At 42.0% G+C, this 22947-nt stretch overlaps 1 protein-coding gene across 3 annotated transcripts in view; it reads right to left on the reverse strand.

Moving 5' to 3' along the window:
* Nucleotides 1-1912: 1912 nt before the first annotated feature.
* Nucleotides 1913-22947, reverse strand: part of CAMSAP1 (calmodulin regulated spectrin associated protein 1) — a 130941-nt gene continuing 109906 nt past the window's right edge. For 2 of the 3 annotated variants that reach the window (XM_073599690.1, XM_073599688.1), the window contains 8 exons: nt 20245-20329; nt 15078-17448; nt 14030-14166; nt 13566-13780; nt 13136-13238; nt 9622-9737; nt 4862-4980; nt 1913-4321 (listed from right to left, as the gene is read on the reverse strand). In XM_073599690.1, the coding sequence (XP_073455791.1) occupies nt 4019-4321; nt 4862-4980; nt 9622-9737; nt 13136-13238; nt 13566-13780; nt 14030-14166; nt 15078-17448; nt 20245-20329 (3449 nt within the window). In that variant the 3' untranslated portion in view covers nt 1913-4018. The remainder of the gene's footprint in view (nt 4322-4861; nt 4981-9621; nt 9738-13135; nt 13239-13565; nt 13781-14029; nt 14167-15077; nt 17449-20244; nt 20330-22947) is intronic. The other variant, XM_073599689.1, reaches the window with a different exon arrangement.

Below are 22947 nucleotides of genomic sequence, written 5' to 3' on the forward strand. Positions count from 1 at the left end.
GGGGTTAACACTTTAAGAGAACTTCCAGAATAAGGCATTTTAGTTCTAATCCACGTTGTTTTATACACGGACTATGCAGGATTACTTCAAAGCTTTCTCCCTTTGAATCAGAGTAGAGAGTTTCAATCCCGTGGCGAGAAACTGCACCAGGCAACAAGGTAGTGTTTTGTCACACATTGAAAAATCATAGGCAATACTGGAGTTTGTGGTATCTTTATTTAAACCTTATACTGTATTTCAAACAGCAGTGATGTGGGGGCTTTGGGGGGTGCTTTGTGTTTGTGGTCTCCCAATTATAGCTCTCTTGTGGTTCTGATCCCTTCCTTCTCTTGGCACACTCTGGGTTTATTTCTTTAACAGAAAAGAAAAGACAGGGCGCACTGGCCTAGTGCTATATTCAATGTATTTTTTTTAGAGGAATAGTGATAAAAACAGATATCTACTTACAAACAGCACAATAATAAAATCTCATCAGGCCACCTTTGTGGCTATATTCACTCGTGGATGACCGCGACCTCCAACCGAGGGAAGGGGCCCTATCCTTCGAAACACGTTAACCAGAGGTTGGGTCCTTGATAGGGCCCTTCCCTCAGCTGGAGGTCACGGTCAGCAACAAGTGAATAGCCACATAGGTGGCTAGATCAGCTTTTATTATTGCGCTGTTTGTGAGTAGACATCTATATGTTTTTTCACTATTGCTCTAATAAATGCATTGGAGAATGCACTAGGCCAGTGCGCCCTCTCTTTTCTTTTATCTACAGTACAGTCAGGACAACCCCAGTCCTAGAAGGCAGCAAGGCTATTTATTAATTATCCACTGTTCAACCGGGCATCATTGACATCATAACCACTACATGGTCCACCCACTCATGCACACTAGTGTGTTTTATTTCTTTAATACTCAGAGGGATGTTTATTATTTTGTAATAAAGGTTGTAAATAATTATAGATGACATTCTGTCTAGATTGTTGGGTGTACTATTATACCAATGGCTCCTAAAGAAGTGGATTAAGTCCAGGAAACGCGCAAGCCTTGAGATCATCACGTTTGGATATGATACACCGTATTGTTACAATTTTTTAAAATAATTCTGTATTGCGATGTTATAGGACGTGTTTATGTGAAATGATGATGGCGCTATATGATTTTATAAATCTGAGTTAGTAAACTTGTAATTTTAAATTAAAAAAATGTTGTGCCTAAAAAGTCAAATTCAATTTTTGTAGCACCTTTAGATATGAACAGCGGGAAGATCTTTTCAATGTCTGGCAGGAAGAAGGCAGCAAAGAGCACATGCAGCACTCCTCCAGGCGGACCCACTGCAGCACTCAAAACCACAGTGTTAACCCCTTCCACAGCAAAGTTGGCAGGAAATGAAAGATTGAAAAGGCACACACTGACTAATAAAAGTAAAGGACTTCCAGGTGCCCGAGCCGAAAAGCCCACTCCCAGAAATGAGCGTCAGAGACATAAGCACAAAGGCAATGCTAAGAGGAGAGGGAAAAGATTGGGGTGGGGACAGAGCTGGCCTATTACATGTATAGTTTATGGTAAAGAATTTAAGTATTTTTGAATTCATATGAGGGAATGATTAACATCACCTCCCTGATATCGCAACACTGCCAACATCATCTCCCACTAATGCTGAGCATTTGAATAGCATAAACTGTACAAGATGGCATATAAATATAAAACAGATAAAACAAACGCGAACACAGATTTGCAAGTGTAAATGCATGCGTTATTTTTAACTTGCAAAATCAAAGTGTGAAAAAGAAGACTTTAGCTCTGATTTTAAACAAGCTACATAGACTACCTTTAATAATGCGGTTGAATGAAAATAAAAAATAAAATATGCACACAGAATTAGAAGAATGTAAACACATAAAGGGAAAAAACAAACACTGTATATATACACAGTATTTCATTTTATTTAATTTCAGTGCTTTCATAAAATAAATAAACCATGGTGAGGAGAGGGGAACACAGGCATGGGGACAGCATGGTAACAAATCATTCAGCACTGTAGACTTATAAAGCTTTGATTATATACATAGACATCAACAACAAGTATATACAAAACTGCAGCAAGAAGAGAAAAGTGTGGAAGGGCATTATGGGCATTTAAACAGACTTCTGAAACTGGTCAATGAAGATTTAACCTCCTCTACCTCTGGACAACAGAATATTAAAAAAAAATTATCTTGCGTCAGACTAAAAAGGCCTACAGTGCAGAACTACAAGTTACAGCATAAACTAGCATGCTAAGATCAGACAACAGAAGGCGTGCCAGATAGCTTTCAAGGCTGCCTTAAACTTCTCAAAACTGGTCGCGGCATACTGTCACTTGTAGTTCCATTACAGCTAGCACATTACAAGTCACCTAAACCTGCTTTAAAGTACTTAAGAACACCTTCAGTACCAACCTATAAATTCAAGTAATACTTTAAAACGTAAAACTTGTGCAAAAAAAAAAAAAAATAATAATACTCAAAAATATATTATTTAAATATTTTATGTGCCATGTTTAATTTAAACTGTAACATAAATTCACATTATGTTTAGTGAAGTCATACAGGAAGGGGAACAGAAAAAGTCCAAAGTGCATTCCATCTAAAAAAAAAAAAAAAATAGCGTTTAGTGTTTTCAGGGTTTCTTTTTAAAGCTAAAAGCTGTAACAAATGGCCCCCCGATTGTAAGCATGTCAAACAATCCTTCAGATCATGAAAAAACAAAACTTGGTTTTCTTGAATGCAAAGATTTTTTTTTTTTGAAGAAAGCAAAGAAAAATATTTCCTTCAAACAATAAATAACCCACCTCAGAAAAAAATAATATATAATATAAATTTTCAACATAAGCACACAAGCTTTTCTGAAGTGTGCTTTTTGCAGAGTACACAGCAACAAATATTAAGATTATTTAAATTTGAACACATCATAAAACCATTAAAAAGGACTGTGTTGATCTTTAAGTGCACCATGATATCGGATATAGACAGCAGTACCTCTAGTAGTGCTCAGTGTGGAATATACCTACTTTCTATACCATACACTTTCAGGGATGAATATATTAGAGCAAATATTCCTTGAGGGGGAAGAAAAAAAATTCTGCTGTACCACTAGAAAAAAAAAAAAAAAAAAAAAAAAAAAAACTTTGAAGAAAAATGTTATATTTAGTTCAAATCATGAATTTTCAAGCATAAAATCCGTCAGTTATTCATTGTATGTGTTGACGGGCAGCTGTATATAATTTTAACAGGTCAGTCACTCTTATCGATCCAAAATCAGCAGCGAACAGGGCAGCAGATGATACTTTCTTGCAGACACTTTGATTTTGAGTTCTGGTATTTTTCAGACATAGGCTAGCATAATCAGAAAGGCAGCCATGTTGTCGAGCTGTCAGTAGCTATTGAGAACCGTTGCTGTATAAGTGAAATGGAACATATATATCAGGATGCTCAGGTACCTGACACAGTGGAGGTTTCTATCCAGCACTGGGAACTTTCACTGCCTGGTAATGTGTGTAAAGCTGCAGCGGTGTGTTGTGTCTCAGAACTAGCACCACTTCTGGGGGGGTCAGTCGATGACAGCCTCCAGGGCTGTCTGGGAGCCTCAACTGTGGCGGTACAGACCATCCTCACAGATACCCTTTTAAAATGAGGAAAAAAACACTTATCCGAGATTTCAGACATGCTCCTTTAAATTCCATGTAGAGGGAAAAAAACAAAAAACCATTACAATATTACAGCAGAACACAGTTGGCAAAGAGGTATGAAAAGTGCATCTCCTTTAGGTCAATTTGCTTCAGGGAAGGTGAACTTTGAACCAGGGTGTACACGAATGTACAACAGGAATGATACTTCGTCTTTTTTTAACGTGTAAAATCTTCATGTTAAAATTCCATTTGGTGGAAAAAAAAAAAAAAAAAACATTCAAAGTGCTGCAGAATTTGTATCCGCTGAAGGCATAAACATGGTCTCTAAAGCCAAAGTGATCGGTTACCTCGTCAGCGAAGCTTCACTTGTACAGGGGATTCTTCTTTGGCAGCGCAGGTCGCTTGGCTTGCCACAAGTGGTTATGGATAGTCAGTGCATCGACGCTCACCGACATGGTTTTGGCGGGGATGACAGTAAACTGTTTCCTGTCTGAGCTGTACTTGTACAGTTTGTCAATCATTTTCTTGCTGATGCTCTTTGGGCCTGTTCCAGTCAGCTTGCAGATTTCCTCGGAGTCGGGGTAATAAGAATAAAGTGATCGAAACTGGCATCCAGCATCTCGGAACAGGATGATGAAGTGGTTGGCGTCGCACTTTTCTAGCTCCTGCATTTTGTAACAGAGATCAAAGTACATGAATACAAAGCCAATATAGGAAACACACAATTAATTGAACATTAACCCCAACTAAAACACAATAAAAGCATATAGGATCTGTTATACAAAAGGTGAAAGCCATTAAAAGTAATATCCCTGTTGTGTTATGAAGGACACCACCAAGCACCATCTCTGCATGTTCTTTGGAGTACTAATGACCATAGTACTCACACCCAACCTGAGATCTCTCCCTCTGGCAAGCCCACCTAAGTACATTCCCTTCCAACAGGTAATAGCCAGATTTTAACATCCAGCTGTTGTGTGCCAACTTAAATTTTGAAGATGAAATTCAAGTGACTGTACTGGCTGAATTGAAAGATTTCATGCATTTTGAAAGTAAACTAAATGAAAATCATATACCTTTGTTTTCACTACTCTAAATAGACAAATGATGAAATCTGCATTACTACTTATGGGTTACTGAATATTATTATTAAGCTTTGAACTGCCCTATGTAACAAGAGAAAAATAAAAGTTTATTTCACTTACATCCAAAGTTTGATTTTTCTGTGCATCATTTACCTTCCCGGCCAGACAGCAGTGAGCTATAGCATTGTGAATTATTGGTTTATTTGACTTGCTGCTCGGCTCCTTATAAAGTTTTGGACCTAGAAAAGCAGCAGAAATAAGCAGCAGAAATAATAATTGATATAATACTGTACTGGGTTCCCCTTGGCCTAGAATATATGCATATGAGACATTAGAATGTTGGCTCCCCTGATGCAGAGATTGATCAAAATCAATAAGTGTTCTCAATATAGCACTATGGCATATGTTAGAGCTATATGAATATATATTAGTGTAGGACTGTGCTGGGGGGATTAAAGTGCAAGTAAACCATTTAAAAAAAATGATAATCAAGTGAAGTGCATTACTTAAAGCCATTAAACAATAATCTGGGATTGAGCAAAAAGAAATTCATGTGGGATCCAGAGTAAAGAAGAAAAAGTTATAACGTGGGAAATATGTTTCAGAAGTCTTAATCATATACTGTTCCAGTGTACTTGTGTTCTGGTATACATGACGTGTATTTACACCTATGTCAACTTTCATATGTTTATTGTATAATTATCCGCATGTGACAAAATCATATATATATATATATATATATATATATATATATATATATATATAAAAAGTTGGAGTTTACAACAGGTAGATACAGGTTCCCCACGCACATTTTTTCTTCTATACCTGTGGAGCACGAATATCTTAAAAAAAAAAAAAAAAACAGGAATTTTGACTTGCCTAAGTTCCTTATCTTGGAATACAGCACAGGACACAAGACTGGTATTCATAGATCATGATAATACCCCATTAGCTTCATGTGATTGGACACTGGAAAAAAAACATGCTAGGGCCACCCTTGAAGGTTACCTCTGTTTTTTTTTTTTTTTTAAGCAATAAGGAGTGACTAAAATACAGAGGGGAAGGGCCTTTTAGTCAAAATTACTATTATCTTAATCGTTCAGTACAGGACTGGTTTGCATAGACCATAGGACAAATCCAAGTAAAAAAATTGAGGGTTGGGCAACATGGCAAGTGAGAACAAATGAGTAGTACAGGTGTAATAATCCAAAAACAAACTGAATAAATAAAAATATTTAATTCTGAACCCAAAATCGAAAAGTCTGCTGACTCGAGGCCACATACCAACCACTTCAAGGGACTGGGACCTGGAATTTAGTATATGGGAACATCAAAAATAGTTAAGGTTTTCCATTACATTAAAACTCATGCGGTATACAGCTACCCAACATAAGCTTGATGGAATAGCTGCCCCATGACACTCACAGGGATGTGTTTGTTCGAGTCTCTGTACTGAGACCGCGTATATCCTCCTGTTCCCCCATACTACATTCTAGGTCCCTATAGCTTGAAGTGGTTGTTATGCGATCTTGAGTCAGCAGACTTTTGGATATAGTTGTGGGTTTAGAATTAAATACTTCATTAAGCAGGCTTGTTTTTGGATTACACCACCTGTAATACTATTATTTAGGTTTATCTTCACCCTGCGAGGTCCATGTTCACCAGACCCCTTTGCGTTCCCACACCAACCCAGAAACAAGTGTGTTCCAAAGCTATTTTACCTTCTTTGAATGTAGCTTTGCTACTTTTTAAAGCAACTCTTCTGCAACCAAAAGGTTCCTGAGTCGGTTCGTTGCGAAACAGGTTGAGCTGGGGGCAAAGGGATGGTGGCATCCCCCGTTACAATATTATGTTAAAATGTTAATTTACCTATACTAGCAATAACTATTTCAAAGGGGTGGTTACTTCCAAAAAATGGGGTGCATTTTAAATGTTGTCAATGGTTGGTTTTTAACTGGATTTAATATAAATTTATCAAATTTTGTACATGTTTTTACAAGTTGGTTATAGTGCCTAAAAAGTTCAGATTTTCAAAACTTTGCATTATTATTTTGTACTCTGACTGGCTAACCTTGTAGAAGGGAGGTCAAATGCTGTAGAGACAATCTGATGGCTCTCTGTTTCAGAATGTTGAAGGGTAATTATAACTCCTCTGGGGAACATGTAACCTGAACAGACAGCGAGTTGTGAACTCCACAGAAACCTGTAAGGCGTGCATCTGTTGTTACCATGGTCCAAGTCTTGTGAACGATTGACTTCCACAATACCTGGGCAGGATTGGAGATTCACTGTCAGGGAGATATTTGCCTGTTTAGACAGTAGCATTGGGTGATCCAAGCATTGAATTTGCTTGTTCCACATCTTGGGGGATGTTGGATTGATGGGGTCTGTCATAAAATTGAGCAAAGGGAACTGCCTTGAGGGAGGACACCATGGGGTCGAGAATCCCCAAGCAAAAGCAAAATAAGGGGCATTGTTGTGACCAGAGGGTCTGGGAGCTGGACTTTAGGGAGGCGATATTCTGGCATGGGCTGTGTTCAAGATTAGACCCAGGTATTGCAGATAAGGCGGCTGTAGGGCACACATTGGAAAAAAAATTGTCCAGCCAAAGATTTGAAGGAACTGGATGTTTTTTTGGACGTTGGCAGACAATGTCCTGGCTGAGGAGCCCTTCAGCAAGAGATTGTCCAGGTAACCTGTGGCATGGATGCCCTTGGTTTAGGAGAAGAGCCAGAAGAGGGGCAAGCACTTTTGTCACCACTAAGGGTGCAGAGGAGAGCTTGAATGGTAGTGCCACAAACTGCAAGAACTAGTCTCCTACAGAAAAACCCAAGTGTTGGTGTGATGGGAAAAAGGGCATATGGAGATAGGCATCTTGTTTATCGGCTGATGCAAGAAATTCTTCTTGTTTGAAGAAAGCAATGGCAGGTCTTGTAGATTACATCTGGAATTTTGGAACACAAAGAAATCTGGTTAGCATTTCTAAGTCTAGTATTGGATGTATGCCCCCATTTGGTTTTGGGACTGTGAATAGGTCCACAAAGAAACCTTTAAAGCATTCTTTTGAAGGAACTGCTATAACCACTTGCGTCTGAAACTGGCAGATTCAAGGGTATAAAGCAAGGATGGGGTAGGGATAGAAAAGCTAATCTTGTAACTAGTAGTGCACCAAAATGAAAATTCCGGTGCCGAAAATTCAGGATGCACTTGGCCGAAAACAGACAGTTTTCCATTAAAATTTTTTGTTTTTAATTAATGTGGGACAATGGGACTCGATTGTGCATTGCAGCTAATGGGATGCAATTTTGCACTGAAGTCACTAGCCACTTGAAGACTAGGCCTTGTCTGGAACTTTTTGTTTAAACTTTTAAATTAGTATTTTTTGCTAGAAAATTAGATACCCCAAACAGTCTATATATTTTTTTTTCCAATTAAAAAAATAAATAAATTGGCGAGAAAAATCAAGAAGAATAAAATAGCGATCGTTGCAATAATTTATGTTACACAGTATTTGCGCAGTGGTCTTTCAAACACAATTTTTTTGGGAAAAAAAAAACACTTTAATGAATTAAAAAAAAAAAAAAAAAAAAATATACAATATTTACCCCAATGTTTTTGTAAAATGTGAAAGAGGTTATGCCGAGTAAATAGATACCCTCTTTACTGAGAGATCTGGGGTCAAAAAGTCCCCAAGTCGCTCAATTAAACTTTTGCTTAAAAAAATAAATAAATAAAAAATTATTATAGCCCAGGAACCAGAAGTGACGTCAGACTTTGTTTCGGTACTCCAAGGGCATACGATTAGCGGCGGCCATCTTGGCCTCACTTGTCTTCATGTCCAGCTAATGGCCGCATCAGATCGCTCTGGGAACGACCAGGAAGCACCCCTCCTGCCGCTTCTAAATGTGATCCTGCAGCGAATCTGCCCGCCAGACCACTTTTATCCTACTGAGAATCGCCCATAGTTAAAAATAATACAGGGGTTATGGGAGCTAGCTGCTGCCATAACCTCGGTATTGAACTCACTGGCATTGAAGTCAATGGGACACGATTATGCTTTGAAGTCAATGGAACGCAGCATACCATTATCAATGTCTTTTTTTTTTTTCATTATTAAGGAGGCAAGTTTTATTGCCTTTAGTTAAGCTTTAAGATATAGGAAGGTGATTGAACACTGGGCAGAACTTTGCTATGGCGTATACTACTGCACGCTCATAAAACCCCACCCACTCTGTGAAACTCCATAAGTAACCATGGGACATTCCCAAGCAATAAACTGAGGCGTGGGCAATAACATAGCGAAGGTAACTCACAAACCACCTTTTTTACCCAACAAAAACTTAAGGGTTACTTGCCATTATCCAATCACCTGCAGATAGCCTGAATAAAACCCATGGTCTATGACCACAAGTCCTGTGTCCTATACTACATGATTAAGATACAATGAATTCAGCTAGGAAGTCAGTAAAGCAAGGCTCCGTCCAAAGCTCCAACTTTCTAGATGAAATTAGTACTTGAATAATAGTGTGTGCTCCAATCAACTACAAAACAGAGTAGGCAGCTTTAGGTGGCTGCTGTACAATCCAACTGCCACTAAAACACTATAGATGTCATTACAGGTACACGTCAAAGTGAAACGCTATCTTTACATACCCCATTTAAAAAAAAAAAAAACCCACACAAGTTGATGCCTATAAACACTTCTTTTAAACATATATTTATCTATGAAATCTCAGATTTTCATCATTTCAATTCATTGTTCGGTTTAGTATTTACAATTTTTTCTGTTTGTGATATTGTGAGGAATAACACGAAAACCGGTCAGAAGGGCACAACAAAGCAAAGGAATCATGAGAAGGAGAGAAGAGAGAATAGCATACCTGAATATTCTGCCACTGATGCTATAGATGATGCAGTGGAAGCATTCTCCCAATCTCGCTCTGCCGTTCTGCTCTGGTGTCTGCTTCCCAATGACAAGGCTTCAATCGAATCCACTCTAAATGAAGGAGAAAAAATACACGTGACTGCAAAAATACCGAATGGCATACACATTCACTTACTCATCTGCCTTAATGACTAAATACAAGAAATGCTCTAAATTTTAAGAGGTGCTTGAATATTCTGAACTGCTAGGAGGCAGTACCGTATTTATCGTCATATAACACACACTTTTTTTCCCGTGAAAACAGAGGGTAATCCCTGCCTGTGTGTTATACGGTATCAGGCTGCCCTCCCCGTGCGCCACCCATTGGGGGTGGGGGGTGTCAGGCCAGCTGCCCCGTCTCTCCTGGCCCTGGGACAGCGCTGCCATACTTTGAAGGTAAGAATGCATTACTGACAGCCCTTTCTCATACAACATTCCTCCTGTGTCACTCTGAATGTAAATGGAAGCCTGTAATACCTTAGGTAACGGGGCTTGTTCTGGCCGCTCTCGAGTGTAGCTTTTGATTGGATGAGAGTGGTCATGTGACCATCAATGAAACAGCAGAGGAGAGTCACATGACTGGGTCCACGATAAATCGGCGTTAATTGCAGACTTCCATTTACATTGAGAGTGACCCAGGAGGAACGTTTTATGAGAAAGGGCTGTCAGTAATGGTTTACAATGAGAGCCACAAAGGAGGAGCGGAGCGGCGTATAAAAAGGGGCTGACAGTGATTTTTTTCTGAACTATGAGGGCAGCGCTCTCCCAGGAGACTGGGGGTCTCCTGGGAGCGCAGGGGGGCTTTATAATGAAAGGAGTCTGTGTACTGTGCAAGGAAAGGGGTCTGCGTAATGTGCAGAGGGCCGTGGAAATTTTTTCCTGAAACTTCCCTCTTAAAATGAGGGTGCATGTTATACGCCAATAAATACTGTATTTCTGGTTGTCGCAGTGTTCCTTATAATCTAGACAGACCAACCTGATGGTATGATAAGCAGTCCTGATCACTTGGTTCCACTATATAGCACAGAATATGGTCAAAGTACTTTGTGTACGTACATCACTGTTGTAACAGTGATGGAACAATTTGTGCAAGGATGAGCAAATATCTATCCTGTTTGTCTTCAAGAAGAAGTGAAAGCAAGGGGGGGTTCTTGGTTCCCCGAAACACGTTGGCCTCATTTTTGTAGTTGAGACTTCAAATAGAACGTCTTTAAAACCTGCATCTACTGGATACCGGGCACTCCTTTACTTTCACTTCTTCTCAAGCATATGCAGAGTCGACTACAAGGCCGTAGCCCAAGGTAGCAGCCAAGGCCCTAACAGGGCCCACCACCACCTTTTTCTCAAACAGGGCACGAACTTCTGGGAATAAACCCTTCCTATCTGCCCACACTTTTGTAATACCCTACAGCAGTGACTGATCGAGTCAGTCCAGCGCAATCTACACCCCCGACCCCCCCCCCCCCCCCCCCATAAGCCACTGTCTTTTTTTTTTTTTTTTTTTTTAAGAGACTACTTGCCCATCACTGATCATTTGCTTCATACATAATTTGGCTTCTAACAAGTGGCGGCCCGTCCATAGGGGGCGCATAGGCGCCGCCCCCCCCAAGCTATTTACAAAAAAAAAAAAAAAAAAGGTCACATTTAAGGCCCATACACACGATAGGACTTTGACAACAACGGTTCGACTGACCTGTTTTATCGGACAATCTGACTGTCTGTATGCTCCATCGGACAATTATTGTTGTTTTTTCAACGGACAAATGTTCGCTGTGCATGCTCTCAAACTTTGACAACAAATGTCCGATGGAGGATAATCCGATTGTGTGCACACAAGTTCATCACACTAAAGTCCAAAGTACAAACACGCATGCTCAGAACCAATGCTAAACATCAGCCAATAGCAGAAGTTGCCCAAAGGGTGGCGGCAAAGAGCTGAAAAACCACGTGATTTGGTGAAAGTTGGCTGAAAATGTTCTGCCGTGTGTATGCAGAACAAGTTTACGGCCAACGCCCATTCGGACAAAAATCCACAACAACAATCCACAAGTCCGATCGTGTGTATGAGGCTTAAGAGTGACTAGGCGCCAGACACACGACAGTCTATGGGCAGCTTTCAGCTGATTGCAAACTGGGAAGCTGATTTGCCCGTGTTTAGGGAGTGTTCAGGGCGCAAGTGATGGGCCCCGAACACTCCACACTCATTGGTCTGTCCTTCTTTCCGATCTTTTAATTGGTAGGGGGACAGGAGGACGGTGGTCACTGGGCGGTGCTTTTTGTGGCACCGTGCGGCATCACTTCCGGTTTCCGGTCTCACTGCTGACCTGTGTGGACTCCTGTTCCATCGCCCTGATCACCGGGAACAGTCAATGTGTTTTCCCTGGGTTGTGTACCCTGTCTTGGAGCACTTGGGCTCCCTTCAACCCTCCTCCATCAGGCTTATTGGCATGCTGAGTTCGGGAACCTGAGACCGGTGTGTGACAGCCATCCATCCCTCCGGGACTGCAGAGGACAATGTGCTGGCCATGAGTCACTGTGTGCTTCCTATTTACTTTCCCCTTTGATCATTTGTTCATGTTAATGAATGGGTACAGCTAAGGGGGTCCCAAGACAGCAGGAAAGGTTTTCCGGTCTGGTTAATGTAGCGGCTGCAAGGTGGGTGAGCTTCAGCACAGCGTAAGCCAGCTGCATCTGTCCCTCTCTCCCTCGTCCCACCCCCCCCCCCGTCTCACACCAACACACACGGTTAGGTCTGAATGGAATATACCACATGACACTTGCAGGGGAAGGGGTGCAAGTTGTCAAAGAAGGATACTCACAGTGATTTGGGGGGGATAAGAGGATGCTGTATGTGCTAGGGGGCACTTTGGGAGGAGATAGGATTTGTGCTAAAAGGGGGGTTGAATATAAAATTAGACCCCCCCAGCACAAATCCTCTCTCCTCCCAAAGTGCCCCCTAGCACATACAGCATCTTCTTCCAGCCCCCCAAATCCTTCGATAACTTGCCCCCCTTGTTCAAAAAGATGCTGGCTGCTATTAAGGAGACAATCATGGTGTCTGGGATGGATGGGCACAGCGGCGGCGGTTTGGATGGGCACAGCGGCGGCGGTTTGGATGGGCACAGCGGCGGCGGTTTGGATGGGCACAGCGGCAGCGGTTTGGATGGGCACAGCGGCTGTAATTAATTGTTTTTTTTTCATAATTTTTCAGTTTGTTTGCACCCCCCTAAAAAATGTTGAGCACCAGCCGCCACTGCTTCCAACAATGTTGTCAGTTTCAACGTGTGCCCTTTCAAACAGGTGATTACACCCTTACACGTGTAATCGCCCATGTAAGGGAGGCATTAGGACATGTGTTTAATACGAGCATTGTACAGATTGAATTCTGGTGCTGTTGAAGGACTGGATTATTTCCAGTAACAAAAATTGGATTTCTTTCCAGCAAAAGTACAATTTATAGTGAAAAGTACCTGTGTGACGGTGTTCCACCAGAGTGGACACTTTCTGCCTCTGTAGTTGCTCCAGATGCCAATGACAGACTAGACCCGGACTGTGCACTGCTCAAGTTGTCAGCTATAGAAAAACAAGGATAAGCTATATTTGAAATGCAGTTCTCAACTTTTTGTTTTAACTGACATTTTAATGCATGGAGCATATACAGAACAATGCATAAAATAAGAAAAAAAAACCTAGTCCACAATTATTTAATCTTCTCATCTATTAGGGAGAGAAACAGATACTGGATGGGTAACAATTTTGAGGAAAGGGGGATGATGCAGAAGAGGAGCAATGCAAGCACTTAGAACCTATTCTGTTATCAGGGACGAAGACAGAACATAAAGTGCTGCAATAAGGAACCAAAAGCTAACTGAACTAAAATGCCATCTACAACACACTTACGCGTAGAGGAATATTTAGTTCCTGAGTCGCTGTAGGATTCCTCTCGATGAACAGATTTTGGACGAGACTTTTTAGGTTTGGGTTTGGGTTTAGGCCGTCCTATCCCTTGCTCCTCCAATATTTGTTGTTGCTTCCGTCGTAGATACTCCTGTTTGATGAGTTCCCTTCTGGCCTTCTCCTCATCCTTTCGTATCCGGTCTTCCTCAGCTTTTCGCCTTTAAATGCAAAGAAACCATGATCAAATGTAATTTTTTGCTGGATTGTTATGGAACAGTAGAGAGATTCTTTAACCAAGCAGAACAGTTTTTGTATTATCAGCTCTGCTCTTTGAACTGACCAATAGATAAGCTCACAATGTTGCTAAACATAATAAACCTAACTAACTTCCCAAGCTGTACTGAGAGCCTCAGTGGTGGGACAATTCATATATTCATTACATTTGTGATTGCTCTATGCATATTTACCGGGCTTCATCTCTCTTTAGTTCGACTTCAGCCTCCAGCTGCTGTTTCCTGAGACGAGCCTCTTCTGCCTTCCTCTGTTGCTTCAACAGAAAGGCAGCTCGCTTCTTGGCCAGCTCATCCTCTGCTTTCTGGTCATCCTGGAAGTGATAAGGCAAACCATGGAGGTCAGTTTTAATCTAGAGTCTTTTTGTAATGTACCGTTACCATATTTTTTAAAGCTCTGACATATTTCACAATGTGGTACACAAACACTGAATCACTCACTTCAGCAAATACAGAAACACACACTATCTTTTAAACATTGCTAAAATATTCTACAGCTGATTACAAAGAACACTGAAGCACTCACATTACCTTCTACCCCAGAAAAGCTTATCCCTTGTCCCTACCACAGTTACACACAAAGCTATGGCAAAAAGTAGCTTTTTGTATAAGCCTTTTGCCCACACAACAAAAGATTTGGTGCGAGTCACAGTTGCCAGAAACCACTAAAGCCTGGTGTACACTAACGGTTTTCTTTTCGTTCAGCCCGCTGGGTTTAAAAAAACCGAAGAGCTCAGGAGAAGATCATGTACTAACCATACAATGTTAGTACAACGATCTCCCCCACTGAGATATTGTGTACTGACAGGGGGTTGGCTCCCCGCCAGAACACAATGGTCAGTGCTCTCAGCCATTGGCTGAAAGCACTGATTGGGTGCCGACTGGCAGATCTTTATCCTCCATACCTCTTGAACAGAACCCATTTGAATGGGCTCCTGCACTGTATTGGCCGGCTGCGATAACGTCACTGCCGTGCATGCCGCCAGTCATGGCACAGTTACTAAAGAAACGGCAAGAGCAGGCTGTTTCTTTAGTGCGCATGCGCAGATGATGTGCAAGTTTAGAAGATATGTACAGTACTTACAGGTAAGCCTTATTCTAGGCTTACCTGTAGGTACAAGTGGTGTAACAGAGTTTACAACCGCTTTAAGACGCATGTTTTTGTCAGTCTGGAGGAAACTAGGTCAGTTGTGATTTCATGCAAACAATAAAAAACATGACTCACTTTGAAGAAAAATCCAACTCCAGATTTCTGATCTTCGCCAATAGCATCTGTGGACTTCTCTGGATTATCTGTCCCTTCCTCTTCATCAGGATCTATAAGCTCAGAAAGATCAACCTCTATCAGACTAGACTTGTTCTTGAGCCGCTCATCCACAGGAACGTTCTCTTTGCCAGAACTCTCTGAGGAGCCCACACAAGCCGCTCGTGAACTGTTGACAACATCCTTATGTGCCTGGTCTGATAGAATATTTGCATCTTTGGAGGTGGAAAGAACAAATGTCCTCTGGTTGTTTTCCTCATGTAGTCGGAAGGCACCTGTAGGTTTATCAGGGTGCCCTTCGATTTGTTCTGCACTTTTATCTGATACATCTCCTGTAGGATTGATTGGAGATTTCAGAGCTGGAACGGATTTTAAATGAGGCAACGTCTCTATACTTTGTGTTGGTGTTATAACACGGGAAGAGTTGTGCATTTTTTCTTTAAACATTTTATGCTCAGAGGCCCGAGAAGAGCGTGGGGTTCGACCCTGACCAAAACGATTTTTACGAGATCCCGTACCAGTTCCTGGTGGAGACAGAGGCTCTACAAAGTGAACAGGTGGGTTTAATTTGAGGTCCTGGCTATTAGTCTTGAGTGCTGGGAGCACAGAGGCTGGGGCTTTCATGAGCAGTTCTTGCTGTTGAGATATTTTTAGTATTGCTTGTTGTAGGGTGCTTATGGTCTCGTTCAACTTTTCAATGGAGAGGTTACACTCAGTCACATCGACCTCAGAATCAGCATCATCGGGACTGGCATCAGCTACCACATTACACACTTCAACTTCATCCAAATCAAGCTCTTTCGGCTTCTGTTCTAAAACTTCTTGAACCTTTGGCTGCTTAGAAACTTCACTTGGGAGGTCCGCTTTTTCAAGGACTTGTTCAGCTTTGGAGGTGATGGTCACCATATCTGTCTCAGTTTGCTTGGTGAAGTCCTTCAGTGGATGTTCTAGCCTCAACGGATGAGTGGACCCTTCATGCTTGCTCTTTTTCACAACATGCAAGAATGCTGCCTTCCCCAATTTTAACCGCTGACGTGCCGACAAAGACTCCATCTTTTTCTTCTGAGCTTCGATGGCTCTCCTCTTCTCCTCCAGTTGCATGTGAAGTTGTACAAGTTCAGAAGCTAAGACATTAGTGTGGTCTTTGTTTTGTCCACCAGGACTCTGCTCCCTGCGCTGCTTCCAGGTGGTCAGTGGAGGAAGACAGCATTCAGAACCATCAGGGGTGGTTTTCTGTGAACTGCTTGTACTAGATTTTGTTTCATAGCTATTAAGTCTTTGAAACTTTCTCTCTGCAAAACTAGTCATTCGTACGCTCCCACTAGCCAAGGAGACACTGCTGACCTGGGAAATGGTGCTTAAACAGGGACTTGAGCGTCCACTGGCATCATCTTTGTCATCATTTTCCTTTACTTTCATGTCTTCCTGCAGCTTAGCCGACTCTTCTTCACCAACGTATTTGCATACCGGATGAGGAGGAACAAGTTCTTGATCAAACTCCTCTTCTAGATCCAGATTGTCGGAGTCAGAGTCTTGCCTTGATAACGTCCATGTGCTTTCTGGATCTTTGACTTTATCTAGTGAGAGTTGTGTCGGCTTTTCTTCATCACCCATGTCTGACTTAGAATCATGAAGAAAAAATCCACTACTAGGCTCAACCGATGGATCGATGCTACTGGTGGCAAGAGGTTGAAAAGAGCCAGTACCACTTTCTATTGATGCCTGTAAAGGTTCAATCCTAGGACTTTCTGTGGCTGGGAATTCTGAACTACAGACAGGGGTATAAGTTCTATTCAAATTATGTGCAGTGTGATTAGTAGTGATTTTCTTTCGGGGGAAAGACTGAGTAGTACCTTCATTTTCACGTCTATGAACAAATCCCTTTGGCTTGCTTTCACCATATTCTTCCCTTTTATGGACAATTTGTTTTTCTTTTGCTTTTTTAAGGACTGCGGGCATTAGAGGTTCCAAGAAAAAGCCATCCATTTTTTCTTCATCTGGTTGTGGCCTCCTTGGAGACCTTGCTGTTGCCTGCTGGCTTGAGGCACGGGAAGAGATGCTCTGCAATTCAAGGTCTCCATGACTGGATGCGTCACCTGATCTAATATATGCAACAAGTTCTTCCTCCTCATCCTCTATGTCCACATGTCCTAAAAGACTCCTTGAACTGAAAGGTGCAGATGAATTAGGCATCTGGTGTTTAGGAGTGGCATTTATGATGTTTGAAGCCAGGCTGTCCTTGCTGATAGATCGAGCAAGGCTAATACTGTCTCCAGAGGTCGCATCAACATCATCAGCACAGTGAAGGGCAAACGGTGGCTGTGAGAGGGGCCTGCGAACAACAAAAATTAATACAGATCATGAAGCTCAAATTCTTGTTATGTGCCTGAAATTCAAAGAATAATTTTTAATATACTCATTAAGCTCCTGCCGTCCAGCATACGATGATATACGTCGGCACAATGGCACGGCTGCGCACACAGGCCTATCTGTATGTCCCCTTCAAAATCCTGCACCCGCAGGCTTGATGTCTGTTAGTGGCCCGCGATCGTGACACGGAGAGGCAGAACGGGGAGATGCCTATGTAAACAAGGCATTTACCTGTTCTGCCTAGCAACACGACAGGGATCTACTGCCCGGGAGCAGTGATCTCTGTCATGTTCTAGTGAGCCCATCCCCCCTACAGTTAGAACACACTGAGGGAACACAGTTAACCCCTTGATCGCCCCCTAGTGTCTAACCCCTTCCCTTCCAGTGTCATTTACACAGTAATCAGTGCATTTTTATAGCACTGATCACTGTATAAATGTCACTGGTCCCAAAATAGTGTCAAAAGTGTCCGCTGTTTCCGCCGCAGTCATGATAAAAATCACAGATCTCTGCCTTTACTAATAAAAAAATAATAAAAATACCATAAATCTATCCCCTATTTTGTAGACGCTATAACTTTTGTGCAGACCAATCAATATACTCCTATTACAATTTTTTTTACCAAAAATATGTAGAAGAATACATATCGGCCTAAACTGAGGAAGAAATTTGTTTAATATATTTTTCTGGGATATTATAGCAAAAAGTAAAAAAAAAAATTGCTTTTTTTTCAAAATTGACGCTTTTTTTGTTTATAACGCAAAAAATAAAAACCGCAGAGGTGATCAAATACCACGAAAAGAAAACTCTATTTGTGGGGAAAAAAGGACATCAATTTTGTTTGGGTGCAACGTTGCATGACCGCGCAATTGTCAGTTAAAGCGACGCAGTGCCGTATTGCAAAAAATGCTCTAGTTAGGAAGGGGGTAAATCCTTCCGGGGCTGAAGTGGTTAAAGGGTCAGTGTACCCAATACAGTTATTATGGGTATAAGACAGATAGTGGGTTTAATTATCCACAGGCTTCTCTTAGGCAAACCATTGGAGAGAATATTGTTGGAGATCTTGGGCATTTAATTAATAAATCTAACAGGAAGAACAGGCACCCTTGTGATGTGCTCAGGTGGGTAGAAAATTCAAATGCCTGCATACGCTTATTAAAATTAATCAAGCTGGAATGTTTTTTAAACATATGGCATATGTACGGAACAAGTTTTGAGTGGAGTAAAGCTTTAAATGATAAGGTCAACTTTGGGAACATGTTACATGTAATAATTTAAAAAAATTATTAGATAGGCACCTGAACGACCACAACATACAGGGACATACATTGTAATACTGACATAAAAAACACACGGGTTGGAATTGATGGACTTGTGTCTTTTTTTCAACCTCGCCTACTATGTAACTATGTTCCCGCTCCTGCAGCCTCTCCCTAAACCCCCTTCTAATTGTGACAGTGGGCCAGGGATCTTCTCCCTGCACCCGCTGTCACAAATTGAAAAGAATTGTCCCAAGCGGATGTGTCGTTCATTCACAGAGTTCAAAGTACCAACAGCCTTGGTGGCTTGTAGTTCTCAATGAACTACCAGGGCACTGGTGAGCGCTGTAGTAAGTAAGCTCTAGTAATTCATTGATTTTACCTGTCGTATAGTAACTGCCTGCCCATACCTCTACATAGACAGTCTGCAGTAGCCTGAAATAAGACCCGTGATCTGCTGATCATGGGTGCAATACTTTACAGGCTCCCAACAAAAAATAAACGCACATTTTTTACTTGCAAAAAAATGTGCATTTATTATATTTTAAAAAAGGTGAACTTATCCTTTAAAAAGGAAATCCATAAGTAAATACAGGACCTGGCATTTCTGACTTTTTACTAAAAATGCTAGCTGTCTGAAAGTCTATGTCTAATACCTGGAGTCACTGACCAGGAGCAAGTATGCATCCTGTGACACCAGAACTAGATGGACTTGTGTCTTTTTTCAACCAGACTAACTATGTAAGAACTGATCTGCATTACTTTGTTTCAACATGTGACCCAGAAAGCCATAATGCCACTGAATTACAAGCACAGCGAGGCAACCAGCATTTTCAAAAGGAGAGCTTAGAAAAGGAAACCTTCATACTTTAAAGGGAAACCTGTTATGAAAGAATTATGCTGACCTCTCTTGCAGATGCTAGCCACCTGGTTGTAGACCTTTGTTCTTTAAACATCTGCATCACCAAACCAAAAAAGAATGCAAAGCAGGAACTTCTACCATCTCTGCCACTTTCCTTATCAACATACTTATTCAGAATCAGTGATTCAGAAAGTTATGAAGTCATCAGATCATCATGCATGCCAGCAACTAGCATTTTCAATAGGTCAGCATAGGTAGCCCAGTATGTCTTTCATGACAGATTTCTTTAACTCCAAGCATACAAGATGTATGACCGATAGCAGGCAGGCTGTTAATCAACAAGGGAGAGCCAGGTTTACAACATGGAGCTCCACAGCTAAGAAAGATCATCAGTGACTTAGAAGAATCTGACTGCTTTTTCTAATAGTAGCGGGTCATACATTGTCTACAGGTAACCCCTTCTAGTCCACGCAGAGGAGATTTTTGCTGTGTCATTCTATTGTAAGTAAATAAGAATTTCAGACACATGGCTATTGCACAGTGACAACTTTACCAAGGCTTGTTAAAGACTTCTGATGGGTGAAGAGAACATTTCATGAAGGTAGCCTAAGGAATATCTGTTATATTGTGGACTTACCTTGGCCTTTTCTCTGCCCATGCCACCACCGATGAACGAGGTGGCACTTCATTCTGCGTCAAAGAATTTGCACAATCTCTGTGACCTATAAAGAAATATTTTCACAATGAGCTTCTGAGCAATGGACAGGTAGCTCTAATTTGTATTTACTAAAAAATAATATTCAGCAAAACAATTCAGCTATTAAAGCTTCTGAATGAAGGCTGAAGAGAGACATTGCTTTACTTAAGCTGCCTCCCCATTCACATTAACCTCTTGTCTAGTAAAGTACTGGTATTCAAGGGGTTACAACAAGCTCACAGCTGCTCCTGCAGCTGTGAGCTTAGTATTTTTGTAAGCAGATGATCTTTCATGTAAAAATGATCAGAGTGGTGATAAATCACTTTTATAGTACAGATGCTGCTCTCTACACCTCTGGTGGCAAACATGATGGTTCTTCGGCTATGTTGTTCCTCCAAGAAGACTGGGAGATTGAGGAACATCTATTCCCCCGATTTCCTCTGCTATGAATGAACCCGGAAACATCACTTCCAGGTTCATGATCTGTGCTTGATTAGCTGCAGTGCGGTGAAGGGCAGGAAGACATTGGGGGTCTCATAGACCCCTACAGTCTCCATGAAGAGGACCGGTCACCTGGCCACCTGCCTGTTGGCCCTCGTGACAGCAATAAAGCTAAATGAAAACAAGTGTTAAAAACAAAACAAAAAATAAATATAAACCACACCCGTTGCTTCACACATATGTGCACAGGGGGCATGTAACCGCTGTTCCACACGTGAGGTAATTCCGCAAATGTCAGTGAGAGCAATAATTCTAGGGCCATAACTCTTTATTGATAACTTGTAAAGGCTCTTAAAGCGTCCCCTATGGACAAATTTGGGCACCGTATTTTTTCGCCATTTCACTGGCACACCTAAGTTTAAGTTTTGACACATTTGGTATCTACTCTGTGAAACCCCATATTTTTTAATTGAAACAAAATAATGTGCATCAAAATTTATTTTAATGTAACCTTTCCTAAAAATGTGTTTAGTAAACAGTTGTGCTAATCTCATGCAACATAAAAAATTGCAGATTTTAAAGTGTTACTAAACCCACAACAGTAAAATCAGTCTGTATATGCAGCACAGCATGCTTGTTATATTCGCTGTGGAACTTAAGGGGTTAATCCTCTGCATTGTGTAAAAAGGCTGTTTTTATCCTTTAGGCCCCTTTCACACGGACGGATAGAATTGTGCTTTTAGCTGCGTTTTCTACCGCAGCTAAACGCACACAATGCTTTCCTATGGCCCCATTCACACACTGCGTTTAGCTGCGTTTTGATTACATACTGTTTTGTGCGGATAGAAAAAATAGAACGGACTGCGTCCAGGAGCGATTTAGCGCAGCTATCCACACATAACCGCAGGTAATCGCAGTGCACTGTGTCAGCTGCGGATAGCAGCGCTGAGCTGGCTCACTCATCGGGAAAGGAAAAATGTTTTTTCCTTTCCCAATGAGCGACAAGCACAGGGATCCGACTTGGATCCCCGCCAATACCAGGCACTGTGTTTGGTATGAATCTTGAGGGGGAACTCCACGCCAAATTTTAAATAAAAAACCGGCATGGGTTCCCCTCCAAGAGCATACCAGGCCCTTTGGTCTGGTATGGATTCCAAGGAGCACCCCCTACGACGCTCCCTCTCGCTGTAATGCTGTGAGCGAGGTCCGCAACCAATTATATAGGCATGGGGCGTGGCCACCGGGTGATGTCACCCGGTGACCCCGCCCCCTTATGATGTCACAGCCCCAGAGACGACACCGGAGAGAGCGAGAAGAGGCCTGAGAGACCCCCGAAGTCGAAGGAAGACCCCCGAAGTTGGAAGAAGACCTCCGGAGCTGCCTAATAAATTACTTTACTTGTGTAGTGTGTTTTTTTTATTAACACTTTTTTCCCCAGGTGAATGGGTAGGGGTACGATGTACCCCATACACATAGGGTTGGGGGGCCGGGATCTGGGGGCCCCCTTATTAAAGGGGGCTCCTGGAATCCGATAAGCCCCCCACCCGCAGACCCCGACGACCAACGGCCAGGGTTGTCGGGAAGAGGCCCTTGTCCTCATCAACATGGGGACGAGGTGCTTTGGGGTGGGGGGGCCACACCAACCCCCCCAAGTTGAGGGCATGCGGCCTTGTACGGTTGGGGGGGGGGGGGGGGGCTCGCTCGTTCCCACCCACTTTCCTGACTGACTGGGCTGTGTGCTCGGATAAGGGTCTGGTATGGATTTTGGGGGGACCCCCATGCCGTTTTTTTGGTGTAAGGGGTGCTCCTTGGAATCCATACCAGACCGAAGGGCCTGGTATGCTCTTGGAGGGGAACCCATGCCAGTTTTTATTTAAAATTTGGCGTGGAGTTCCCCCCCTTTAAGATTCATACCAAACACAGTGCCTGGTATTGGCGGGGATCCAAGTCGGATCCCCGTTCAATACGAGTCAGTACCATGTCGGGTTGCTATGGAAATGGCAAACTGCAGCTAAACGCAACTGCACAAATGCAGCTGATCGCAGTGCCTGGTGTCTTGAATTTCACAGAAAAAAAAAAAAAAAAAACAAGCTTTTAACTGCGGCAGACTAGCCGTCCGTGTGAAAGGCGCCATATGCACAGATCCTTCCCTCCTGCACTATCTGGGGAAAGTCACCTAACAGACAGAGTAGCCAACCTGCA

The sequence above is a fragment of the Aquarana catesbeiana genome, linkage group LG09 (assembly GCF_042186555.1).
Source record: "Aquarana catesbeiana isolate 2022-GZ linkage group LG09, ASM4218655v1, whole genome shotgun sequence".
Taxonomy (NCBI): domain Eukaryota; kingdom Metazoa; phylum Chordata; class Amphibia; order Anura; family Ranidae; genus Aquarana; species Aquarana catesbeiana.